Consider the following 13,899-nt stretch of genomic DNA (forward strand, 5'->3'; position numbering starts at 1 on the left):
GGGATATATTGTCAGCAACTAGTTGGTGGCCCCATTGGCAGATTCACCATTTCACCGTAAGGAAGCTGCTGAATCAGCCAAGACCCAGGATCTAATCCCATTGCCATCAGGGTTGAGATGCTTTTAACATGGTTTTCAAACCGTCTTTGAACCAAGGATTAAAGTATCGGTATCAAGTATCGGATAACTTGGATAGATACGGATACGATTTGAAAACACAGGTACGAACGAAAAATATGGAAATACTTGAATATACTAGGGAAACATATTCAAGTTTCATAAATACATCAATAACACTAAATTTATGGTCAAATAGCCATAAATAACATATAAATATATAAGAAATATATATCTAATGATGCACATAAAAATATATTATAATTAATATAACAGAATGCACAAATATTGTACAATGCAATAATTAAGAGCCTAAGATGGACCTATTATATTTATCCTAATTATTATATCAATGGTTTTCTATTTTATTATTTTTACTTTTTAACATTAACAAAAAAGTTAACCAAATATTAAATTCTCAAATATGAATTAAATTATCATTTAATAATTTATGAAAATATATAATTTTAACTTAAAATATATCAAATCAGTTAAAATTTCTAAGATATTAATCATACGCAAATTTTAATTATTTCATTATTAAAATTTTTATTTTTATAAGTTTTTTGAAATTAAAATTCATTTTTTATATAAATATAAATTAGTAGATTTGATAGATTCAATTTAATATTATATTCTTGAATATCTTGTAAACAATTTTTTTATTTTCTGTAAATAATAAATATAGTCATTTAATGTAAATAAAAATATTAACTAATAATTATAAAAATATATAAAATATGTAAGATATATATCATGTACAAATTTATAAATTTTAAGTAGTAAGCTAATTATTCTACTATCAATATTTTATTTGTATAAATTTCTTAAGATTAAAATCATCTTTTAGTATAAATATAGAATTGATAGATTACTTATTCCATTTGTTTATAAAATATTAATTTTAAATATTATTTATTTTAATTTTTAGTTTGAGTTATTAAACATAAATATCAATTATTTGTTTGGGTAGACATTAATAAAAATTATGTTATTTCGTTAAATGTCACAATGCATGACATGGCTTGGTTGTTTTGAAGGTGGGTTTAAAACTTTCGGTGTCACGTGCATCGTGTTTCAAGTTCAAATCACACTTTTAGCACCGTTTATTATAAAAGGCTAAAATGCCATTGTGTATAGATTGGTATCGATCGATATAATGTGACATGGTCCAATACGCACCCATATCGATCGGATACGCGCCACTTACAGGACATGTTTCCATTTGTAACATATCTTGTATCGCCCTACTCTGATACCGATACAATACATCTGATATAATATGCCCTGCTCAGCCGAAAACCATTGAGGCAACTGGTTCTGTTTCACCCACAAACCATTCCTTTGCCAAAAACCATCCACTGACCCAAGACGGGTTCAACCTGGACAATGTTTTTTCACTTTATTTGTCGTTTGTCTATCCATGTGGATCATGGACAAATCACTGGCCCAGAAACCAGTGGCCAAAGCAGTTCCAATTCCGGGCCAGTTTTTAAAACATTCGTTTTCAAGGGGAAGGGGGATGGGCTACTTCCGTATAAAAAAAGGGGAGTGCCTAATGAAGAGAAACTCTTATTTCGTTCAAAAATATCCTCATTTGAATGCATATCCATCTATTACCAGATGCTTAACAGTTGGAAATCAATTTAAACAAGAACCCTTTAACTTGGTACAACATTTAAGGTAGATAATTACCAAAAGCTTTCAATGGTTACAGGCTCTTCGTCAAATATTCAGAGAGCATCTCTCTTATCAACCTGTTTATACCAAGTACATGACATGACCAAAGGTCCCCCAATTTCACTGTCCATAATAAAGAGTAGACAGAAATTCACCCATTTTAACAAAAAACGAATAAAAAAAGAAAAAACAGTAATTGAGGATACTCCCCCTCTTTGAAAAAAGTAAAGGGAAAATAAAAGCACGAAAGAGTACATGACATGAAAGGAAAATCGAAGGCCTTCTGTAATGTTCCCTGTACATTTTCTCTTCCCCTAAATCCATTTTGTTTGGAGTTCCGACAGAGCACCAAAATTAAGCTCCCCAGAAGAAAATCTTCCAGTCAGACTCCCCGTCCCCGAAAGAGTTTTCAACATAATACACATATAGGCCTACTACAGGTTCACCAAATGAAAAAAGGTGGGAAAGGGACATTGAAAAAGAAAGGAAAGTAAAGAAAAAAAAGGCACAATGGGGGGAAAGAAAAGCGAAAGACACTTGATCCTATGCTAAGTGCTGAACCCCTGATGCTGTCATCCCATTTTTCTGTCGGACCCACACAGAACAGGCATATAAGGATTGGAAAACAGAGAATACAATAATCCAACTACACATTGTTCCTAAGGCTTCTTTTTTACTAACCAGGAACTGATTCAGAATTAATTTGACTTCCACTACCACTGCCATGGGCATTAAATCCGGTAACAGGCATGGAGCGCTGTGCAAAATCCAGTAATATCTTCCTCTGATGCTCATTGGTGTGAGGAAGACTTGAACGTAGCAGCTCAATCGGCATCTCTCTGCTTATAGCTCTTGCAGCCTCTGACCCAATAGATGCTGTATTCGGCGGGGCTTGCATGAGCAATGATTGCAAAATACTGTCATACTTGCTTAAACAATACTTTGTGAGTAGAGTAAAAAACGCGTCAAAAGATGCCTGCCAAAGGGCCCGGTTCTGCATGCTGTAGTTGCTGGCAGCCTGAGGATTTGTCAATAGTTCAGTTGCCCTCTCAAGGATGGCTTTTAAGATGACAGAAGCCCCATCTCCAGCAGTGCTTCCAAGCGGCCGGAGTGGAGGCTGCTCTGAGGAGCAAACCACGGCAGCAAGACAAGCACTAAGTGCACCAAGATCCATATCACGCACACATGCAGAAACAGTATTCGCAAGATTTGTTGTTGTTTCTGCAGCACTCAGATCAGAGGGGAGGCCACCAAACAAAAACCTGAGGTGACGAAAAATTGCCATGCAGACAATGCGTGTAAGCTCACCACCAGGATAGAGGAGCTGTAAGTACTTTGAGAGGAGCTTCCGACCCTTGGAAAGAGAGACCAGTCGTAAAAACACAAGGTCATCTTTGGGAGCCAGTCCTACTGTGCGCCCACCTTTTCCAAGCGGATCAACTAGCTGAAGCGATGCTGCAAGCCCCTCTAACAGGACCTGACGGCAACGTCTCAGTTGTATCCCACCATCTTGGGGCTGACCGAATTGTAAGAGCCTGTCAATGTCATCCACATCAAGAAGAAGACACAGGCCATCTTCTATAGTAATTCGTGCTGCAAGCATTGGCTCTTGTTCAAGAGGCTTCTCAGAAACATTTTGCTCAATGCTACCATCAGCAGCAGAGAATGGAGGTTCAACTTCAAGGAGAGGGCGAGGCCGGCGTATAGAAGAAAAGGGTAGTCTTCCCAAAGCATCAACCTGGAGAAAGGCATGAGGCTCAGTGTTCGCACGTGCTCGGGAAGGCAGGTCCCTCAGGTGAGTCGGGCAGAAATGGTGTTTCAACCTTGACCCTGCAGACTTTTTTGCAAGACAAGCCTGGTGGTAATAGTCATCTACATAAGGATCACTACTGTGTGTTGCAGCATGCTGCATTCTAAGAATACTTTCTATTTCTTCAGCAGTCATGTACTTGGATCTGAACTGTGGCCACCCGTTATCACTCTTTTGGCTACTTGTATCAGAGCCTTGTTGAGAATAGCGCAGGTTCTGCCTACCCCTTTGTGTCGCTTTTGTCCTTTGGTCTCTTAATTCAGCCATCCCCAGCATTGATTCATACTTGCTTATTACATGTGGTGATGGAGAAGAATGGCTACCAAATAATTGGGACTGGAGAGCTGAAAAATGGGCAAGAGATGGTTGAACTGGATGATGCAGTCTCTGTTGTTGCTGCTGCTGCTGCTGAGACATCAACTGCTGGGGGACTAACCCACTTGGATGAGGCAATTGCTGTTGTAACAAGTTGTTCAAAAGATTGGAATGATCTCCAGAAAATAGGTTGGCCTGGTTCCCCCAGTGACCCTGTGGCCGATTATTCATGGAGAGACCTTGGGAGGCAAATTGGGTTAGGTTTCCACCATAATGTAATCCATGAGATAGGCCTTGCAAATGAAGCTGAGAATTAGAGAACGGAGACAGGTTTGGTGAAGAGAAGGGTAGCGGAGATCCACCAAGAGATGGCATGTTGAGTTGGTGAGAATGCTGATTTGATGCCTGAGATCGACCACCAGGAGGGGGGTACGAAGTAAAAGAAGACTTGGGTATTAAAACTGGTTCACTAAAGTGCTGCTGCTGTTGTGGCTGCTGAGGATATGAAGATGTTCTGTACAATGGTTTTGAGTCTCCAAGACGAGCAGAAGGATGTGGCTGCGATGACCATCTTTTACCTTCCCGAACATTTTCTGAATCAAAAATATGTGGATCTAACCAGTTGGGAAAATCTGACTCTTGTGCCCACTCTGTAGTGGATGAACCTTGAAAGAAAAAAAAAACTATAATTAATATTGTAAAATAACAAATGATGATTTAACTTTTAGCAATTATTAGACATGTAATAGACCAATATGAAGTACCAATGAAATTACTCCAGAAAATGAAATTATATCCACTAACTAATATGACTTCTAATTGCCTCAATAGATCAGAGAAAGTGGACTGAGATGGTTTGGCCACATGCAAAGTAGACCATCTGCAGCACCCATTGCAAGTGATAAGTAGGGGTCAGTAGAATTCAGTTAAAACCAAAAAATTTGGTTGTTGATCAATTCAGTTTTTCAAAAATTCGGCATCGGTTTCAGATTTCAGAATTAGAAATTCAGTTAACTAAATTACACGAATTTAATTATATAAGATGTAACATATAACATATAATATATTATAATGAGATTTGGTTTCATAATATATATACGTATCATAGTTTTCAAGCTGTCTAGGTGGTTTTGGGCAACACTAGGGTGGGTAGTCGCCTAGTTGCCTAGGCTGGCACCTAGGCAATAAAAAGTATATAATATAAAGAACTAACTTCTGGCTATCTCCCTAGTTTTATATACCATTCAGCATGTATATTAATTGAAAAAATAGCAAGTCTCTTTATTAAGGAACATTAAATTTCCACTAAAAATGTGGCAAATCAGCAAAAGGTCATTAACTTTATAAGATAAATATTCAAGACGGAAAGTAAAATTGAAAAAACAAGGATGGAATTTCTGTTTTATTTGATTAGAGAGAGAATAGAAACAAAGAACCTCTTTATACTTCTATTCTTTCTTTCCCCTTTCTTTTTTTTCATTCTAGCTTTCTTGTAGTGTCCTCAAAACCCTTTGATCTTTTCAATTTCAATAGTAAAACATTAAAGCAAAGTATAAACTATATATACAGCATATAATAAAATGTATTAACACACATTAATAAGATACAACAACATATATGATATTATATATAAGACACCCGCCTTATCATTTTTGTTGCCTAGGAGGCCTAGTTTCTATAAGTCAAGGCGTTTGGGTGAGGTGCCCAGCCAAGCGCGCCTAGTCACCTAGGCAAGCACCTTGACAACTATGATACATTAATAAAATTTGAGTTTAACCAAAATAACCAAAAGCCAAACGATAAATTAAGGTTTCAGTTTGGTTTTCATTTTTTATTTCAATTTTTTAAAACTTTGGTTTATTTGGTTAAAAGCCAAACCAAATAAATGAATGCATGGGAGCAGTAACTTTAAGCGCCCAAACCAAATAAATGAATTCATGCTAAGGACATACTAAAAAGGACTTGCATGGGAGCAGTAAGAAATAATTTTAAGCGCCCATAATTTGATGATAGATAATGGCACTGACAGAATGGAATGGCAAATCAGGATTCATGTAGCAGACCCCATATAATTGGGGCAAGGCTTAGGTAATGACAACGACGACGACGATGATGATGATGATAAAATTTTCTTGTCATTTAAATTTCGGTTTGTATTTTAACAGAGATTCAATGAGAACTTTCAAGCCTACTTTTGACAACAATGTTTTAGCCAATTCAAAAAAAAAAGTATAGGGAAGTTTCTGTAATTTTCCTTTTAAAGAATTCCCAAAACCAAGTGGCCTTGCACTCCTGCACAAGAGCATCAGCATTCAAAAATTCTAGAATAGTAAACGAAACTGTGTAAGTGACTCAGTGTTAAAGAAACCTCTAAAACATTTGACAGGAGCTCTCCTACTGATAACACAAGTGCCCAAATTTTTTTCTTTTTTTGACAGCAAGAAAAAATAAATTTGATTAAATGAAAATTAATTACAATTAGTTTCAGCTGAGACCTAAATCAATAGGAAATACGTCAGAAACATTACAGAACATTACAAAACGCATCACTTTTATAAATGTCAACAGGGGAACTTTAGCACCCACTTCAAGGGTTGACATCTGGCAACAATTCCAGATGTGACAATAACCACTCCTTAACCAGTACCCAACATCAGTTACCTAGGCCTACCTTTAGGATGAAACCCTAAGTCAGTTGGGTTTTGGAAACCAGTTTTAGAAAGGTTTGATACGAAGCTAGCCCTGTGGAAGAGGAATTATATTTCTTTGGGTGGAAGAATAACCTTGATTAGAGCCACAGTAGTTAACCCCCCCCCACTCATTTCCTTTCAACCTTTAGAATCCCTTCTAGGGTAACAAGGTGCTTAGAGAATGAGAGATTTTCTTTGGGATCCAGAAGAGGAAAGGAAAGACCATTTGAGCAAGTAAGAGCAGGTTAGCAAACCTAAGATACAAGGGGGTTTAGGAATTGGGAACATTCTATTAAGGAACACAGCTCTACTAGGTAAATGGCTTTGGAGGTTTCCCTTTGAGAGCAATAGACTATGGCACAAAGTAATTGAGAGCATTCATGGGATGGATGGAAATGGCTGGAATGCAAAAATCTTCCCTCACTGTTTCTTTGGCTTCTCCTTGAAAAGCAATTCATGAAATCTACCCTACTTTCCTCAATTCCATCCAGTTCGATGTGGGACAAGGTAATAAAACTCTATTTTGGGAAGATCTTTGGGTAGGGGAAAACCCACATAAAGATCAATTCCCTAATCTCTTTGCACTATCTAACCTCAAGGGGGAAGCTATATCCATGTTGGGAGCACAATGTCCAAATGGTGTGAACTGGAACTTCGGCCTCAGAAGGGAACTAAGGGAAAACGAGTGCGAGTCTTTAATGCTATTGTTGGACCTTCTAGGGCAAATCCATTTAGACCCTTCGCTGGAAGATTCTAGAATCAAGGTAGGCTCTCCAAACGATCTCTTTTCTTATTCTTCCTTCTTCAAAGTACTTGCTTACCCCAACCCCCTAGGTGGGGATTTCGATGTGAAAGAAATTTGGTACAAGCCTATTTCCCCGAAGATTCAAGCCTTCTGCTAGGAAATATTCCTTGGTAAGGTAAAAACTTGTGATATACTGCAAAGAAGGCCATACATTTGCCTTTCTCCTCATGTGTGCTCTGTGTAAGGAAAGTGGTGAGACCCTATCCCATTTAATGATATCATGTTCTTTTGTGCTCTAAATTTGGGAATTCTTTTGTACTCTCTTTGGCTGTAAGTGAGTTCCCTCTCAAGATGTGGCAGGACTCGTCAACCGTGACTTCTTGAGACAACAAAAGAAAAGGGGGATGGTAATGTGGAAAGCAACAAAGGCAAAACATTTGAGGACGTCATTGATAGAATCAAAGTGAAAGTAGCTCATTGGGTAAAACCCTTGGATAGCTTTCAAGTCTTCTCAGTCACAGGCATTCTAAGAACCAGGCAAAAAATAATGGTCATTGAGAGTAAGAGATAAAGTAAGGCCGGAGTGGAAACCACCAGAAGGCAATAAAGTGAAACTAAATTTTGATGGGAGCTCCTTTGGAAATCCGGGTGTTTCAGGAGTAGGAGTATTCAGAAATTCTGAAAGGAGGATATTGGATTTGTTCTCAAGAACGATTGGCACTGGGAACTCACTAAAGGCTGAACTTTTGGCATTACTACAAGGGCTAAAGTTAGCCAAACAGTTAGGATACAGACATATTAAGATGGAAGGGGACTCAAAAGTAGTAATTTCCTAGGCAGCAAACAGTAGCCATACCCCATGGACGTTTAAACAAGTGAATAGGGAAGTGGAAAAGATTGCAAAGGAGGTTGAGGCTGAATTTTAATGGGCCTGAAGAAGTGCAAATGGGCTAGCTGATGCTTTAGCAAAACAAGGGGAATTGAGACAGCAACTATTTTGGGCTGCACTGTAATGAGGGATAGAATAGAGTAATTAAAGGGATCAACAGTCCCATCACCAAGTTGTATAAATTGTTCACTCCATTAATCTCTTTCCACTTGGAAGATGATTTGCTCCCTTTCACCATTTTGATTTGCCTCCAAAGATTTTTCTGTTTGTTCCAGATTTCTCAACAGATAGCAAACGGAATGCAGCTCCATACAATTTTAGTTTTTCTCCCCCTCAATGCATGCAACAACCAAAGAGTTATTTCGGGATTCTTGAATTACATTAGGCAATGTTAAAGAAACTAAAATAGTAACCCCACAAATGCTCCAAGAAGCAGAAGAGCTATAGAACAGGTGTATCACATTCTCCTTGGCTAAGCACAGGTAACACCCGTGATATGATCCTGTGTAAGAATACAATCAAGGGAATGAAGCAAGGCAAGCCCTTTTGCCTTCAGAGTTAATGTAATTACCCACATTAAATTAACTGCAGTGAATCAACTCTGATTGGTTATCAAAACTAGATACGAAAGATTTTATAGAAAACACACTAATCTGCACAAACTTCCATCCACCCAGCATCACCTTCAAAACACTCAATTATATTGACTTCCATCCACCCAGCATCACATTCAAACTGAACAGCCACATATTGACTTATCCAATGAATATTCCTAGGGCACCCCTATTTGTTTGACTGCATACCTTATCCCACTTGACTTCATGGAATTCCTTCCTCTCCACACCAGGCCACCACAATCCAATAAATAGTTCTTTTGAATTCCATTAGATCCCCAACAGATACCAGAATCTTTGAAACGGACTAGTGCCCAACCAAATAATTACTAGTTACAAATGATAATAATCACCCTAACGCCTAGGGGTGTTCACGGGTTCGTTCAATTTGGTCGCAGGCTGTTTAGCCAACCAAACCAACCTGGTCGGGTTGGGGAGTTGGTCACCCAAAACTGACCGACCATTAGTGAAAACCGGCCAACTCAGGTTGTAACGGTTTGGGTTGATTTTCGGCTTGGTTGGCTGGGTCAAAAGATTTAAAAAATTAAATTTAAATTTAAAAAATTAAATTTAAATTTAAAAAATTACGGCAGTATTATTAATTATAAATTAAAAAATAAAATTCACAATATAAAACATTTTAAACTAGGAAATATGGGAATTTTCCCACTTTCCCGTATTCAAAAATTTATATTTAAAATGGCCAGTTTACAATTGGCCAAACCAAAACCGACCTGGTCGGGATGGGAAATACCAAAGCCGACCAAAAATACTAGAAAACTGACAAACTTGAGTTGAGTTGGGCCGGGTTGGTCGGTTTGGTCGGTTTCATCAGTTTTATGAACAGCTACTAACTCCAAATAAAATCCTGAACAAAATAGTCACTTTGGACACATCTCAATTTTGCTAAGAGTTTGTACCTAATACAGCAAAACTATCTCTTGAACGATAGAAATGCCCCTATGTTCTAGATAATAAAAGAATGCTATATTATATTAGTAGGAAAAAGAGAAACAAGTATACTTTCACATGCCCTTTTATTACTAAAAATAAGGTTGCCCTATGTTTTCACATTATATGAACAAGGAAAGTAACGACTTCACATCTGCACCCCACCATGCCCCACAGCACATCCCAACCTTGTATTGGGAACATCTCCCGATGATGTCACATCATCTCCATACTTGTCATCAAGGTTGGGATGTGCTGTGGAGCCTTGTGGGGCGCAGATCTGAACTCAAAAGTAACCATACAGTTTCAACTTCAAAAAACACCACAAGGATCAAAAACAAAAAAAAAAATTATTGCCAATGATTACAATAGGTCCCCTCCTATTATGCTCCTAAATGCTCTCCCTTTAAGTATGATGTACCATCCATAGTCAATAGCCAAAAGAGAATCTAATACTTGGTTCTTCTTGATATATAACGCACTCTTCCTTTGGCCTCCCCCGGACAAGCTACCATCAAAAGAAATAGCTGATCTCTGAATCCATTAAAAAGAATTCACGTACAACAACTAAAACCTGTCTTCCTCATAGTACTTAGGTCAGGTCTGATGTGAAATAGAATAATGTTGAGGAACAAGAAGAGAAGCTGAAGCTTACAGTATACCTGAACAAGGACAGATTCAAATAAGCCAATACAACCAACTGGTGAATTACAATATCCCAATATTAATAGACTCCTGCAGGAACAAGATCTGCCAACCTTGGTTTTAGTCCAAATAGGACTACTAAATAAAATTTGAAGCTCCCGGACTCTTGTATCCAAGTCAACACATCGGCCATACTTAGAGAACTACAAGACGCTTACCATCACTTCTAGGCAATCCTAACCTCTGTAAAGCTATTAAAACACACTAACAGTTATTAGAAACTTAAAATAAATAAAAGATCTGTAGTCAAAAGACTCAAAACCTGGCATAAACTACAATTCTGCCCCTCCACATCTGAAATTAAATAAATTTACTTACAAATCTAATAAGCTGGTGTTAAGTAGAGTTTTGAAAAAGTTTATTAACAGTTGAGAATAAGCTCAGCCGCAAATTTCTGGGCCTGGGACCAGGTTTTTGTGTTCAGGACCAGCCCAGCCTAGGCTTTCATCGGGAATTCAAGCCCACAAATTTTCGGGGCTAGGCTTGGGCCCAAGATTTCAGGCCCAACCAGGTCTACAATATATATTCAATATTTAATAATATATAATATATAATATATACATACTATATTTAATCAGTGATTTAAAAGGCGCACACCTGGTGCGCCTTGCGCCTCAGCCCAGGCATGCACCTTTTGAAAATTTGATGATTTTTCCTTTTTAGAGTCTAGCGGCTGGGCCAGGGGCAGAGCACCCGGACCCTTGTGCCACACCCCTCGAGGCCAGCCCAAACAAGTCCATGTTAGGGTCTTAAATTCTTACTTTTCACACAAAAAAATAATGATTTTATAGCTTTAATTGCTTTTTAAGAAGATATTTTATTAGGATGAATGAATGGACAACATTACCAAATAGGGGGTTCTCGATATGTGAAAACTAATTGCTTTTATAGGGGATTCTCGAATAATCATTCATTAGGAGGCTCTCTAATTAGGAATGTAATATGTGAAAACTTTTATACAACATTACCAAATTATCATTCATTAGGATGAACGAACGACTCTATAGCTTTAATTGCTTTTTAAGAAAATATTGGGCTTTCCACGAGGGGCGTGGCACAAAGGCGGCTCATAGAATTGGGAATGTAATATGTCACATTAGCTACTTGAAGTAATGTAATTGAGAAAAAAAGAGATTTTGGGTTTTATATGCTTGAAAGTGTTTTATATGTAGGATTTCATTTTTAAATTCTCATTTGAATATGCTTTACATATTATGCTTATGTATTTTAATTTTTTTTTTTATCAATAACACTTTCATTAAATCATCAATAGAAGATTTACAAGAGGAAGACACACACTTATCTACCAAGAGCAACAAAGAACCTCAAGAAAAGGAAAAAAAGGAAAAAACACTAAAGTTACAGCTTAGCCCAAAACAATGAATCCCTTTCTGCCCCTTGTTTAGCTAAACCGTCAACTAGGGAGTTAGCCGATCTTTTAACCCAACATATCTTAACTTCCATCTCCCGCACCAGCCACTTGAATTTCCTCCTCTCATTGTTGTACTTCCATAAGCCATTGTTATCTTTAATCAGCCACCCTATCACCACCTCTAAATCCCCTTCAATTATGAGTTTCCTGATGTTCAACTCCTTAGCTTTTCGGACTCCTTCCATAACTGTAAAGATCTCAGCTCTAAGGGAGTCACCCACTCCAATTGGGCCTGAGAACATGGCAGAAATGACCCCATTCTCATCCCTAAAAACACCCCCAATCCCCGATTGTCCCGGACTTCCCCTACTACACCCATCAAAGTTTAATTTCAAGAATCCACTAGGTGGAGGGGTCCAAGCCACACTCATTACTGACTTGGTCTGTGCGCAATTTGCAATTTCACCCCACTTCCTCAACATGTCATCCACAGTGTAATCTGTGAATAGCTCCAAAGATTTCAGCCACTATACAGCCCTAATATGTATGATAGCCCTCAGATCTACTGCTCATCTCTCAGCTTCTGAGAATATCCTGGAGTTTCTTTCTTCCCAAAGTGTCCAACATACTGCAGCCCTTAGTCCTCTCCACATAGTCCTTCCCCTTTCTATCCGCCACCTGAAAAAAGAATGGGAAAAAAGGCCCTGCAAGTCTGATGGAAGATTCAAGCTACAAATAGGGAGAAAGCCCAATCCCAAATTGACCTCACAAAATGGCAAGACACCAATAGGTGAAAACCAATCTCCCCATCCGCTTTACAAAGAACACACCAATGAGGTGACAAACAAATATTAGGTCTCTTCTTTTGGAGTAGATCACCAGTGTTGATTCTTTCCAGATAGGCTTCCCAACAAAAACTACCAACCCTAGGAGGTATTGCTCTGCACCAAACCTCACCAACAAGGAAAGGGTGGAAAGTAGGACTGGTGGACTGACTTAAGACTTTGAAGAAAAAAACACAAGAAAATATGACATTGGGGTAGGTGTCCAAATTCTAGAATCTGCCCTAGTGGGGTCTAAGACAACATTATCAAGAAGTGCAATAAGGCTCGAAATACTGTCGAAGTCTGAGTCCCTCAAATCCCTTCTTAGACCCAAGTTCCACCCAATCCCAGAAGTGGAAGAGGACGGGGTGGTGAAAGACGAGATTGGCTCATTTTTCAAATCAGAAAGAGCATACAAAGAAGGAAACTGATCCTTTAGAGGGGCACTCCCCACCCAAGTTTGTTCCCAAAATTTTATGGAGTTACCGGAATTCAAATCATACCTGATATTAGGGGAGAAAACTAGTAACAGGTCATGAATGGCTTTCCAAGGAGAATTGAGTGTGATCCTAGCTCTGATTCCAACGTCCCATCCATTGTGCTCCAGCCCATGTATACTTGCCACTATTCTAGCCCATAGCTTCTCCTTCTCAATAGGAAACCTCCACAACCACTTTCCCAAAAGAGTCATATTCCTTCTCCTAATACTCCCAAGCCCCAAACCACCACAAGTCATACTCCTACACACTATCTCCCAGCTAACTCTATGACCCCTCTTCTCCTCTCCCGGCTCCCACAGGAAATCTCTCATTAGCTTCTCCAATCTGTTAACAACCTTCACTAGGATTTTAAACACCGACAGGAAAAAGATGGGTAAATTAGCAACCGTGGCCTTAATTAATGTAGTTCTCCCACCGAGAGAGAGGTAGTTCTTTTTTCAGGATACCAGTCTTTTTTCAAACATTTCCACCACCGGGTTCCAAAAGCTCTCTTTCATAGGATTATCACCTAATGGCAACCCTAAGTAGTTCAAAGGCCACCCCGAGACTTCACACCTCAGCACTTCAGCACTCTCCCCGATCTCTCCCTCCAAATTCACCCCCACTACACAGCTTTTCCCAAGGTTAACCTTCAAGTTGGACATTTGCTCAAACAGTTGTATCACCGACTTCAAGTTCCTGATAAAG

The 13,899-nt window shown here is 38.5% G+C and overlaps 1 protein-coding gene across 2 annotated transcripts in view; it reads right to left on the bottom strand.

The window, feature by feature from the left end:
• Positions 1-1,811: 1,811 nt before the first annotated feature.
• The window catches only part of LOC104587863 (protein PAT1 homolog 2-like), a 39,276-nt gene continuing 27,188 nt past the window's right edge, over positions 1,812-13,899 (bottom strand). For both annotated transcript variants that reach the window (XM_010245617.3, XM_010245616.3), the window contains one exon: positions 1,812-4,587. In XM_010245617.3, the coding sequence (XP_010243919.1) occupies positions 2,474-4,587 (2,114 nt within the window). In that variant the 3' untranslated portion in view covers positions 1,812-2,473. The remainder of the gene's footprint in view (positions 4,588-13,899) is intronic.

Source organism: Nelumbo nucifera, chromosome 7 (genome assembly GCF_055504915.1).
Source record: "Nelumbo nucifera cultivar China Antique chromosome 7, China Antique-T2T, whole genome shotgun sequence".
In the NCBI taxonomy this organism is placed as follows: Eukaryota; Viridiplantae; Streptophyta; class Magnoliopsida; order Proteales; family Nelumbonaceae; genus Nelumbo; species Nelumbo nucifera.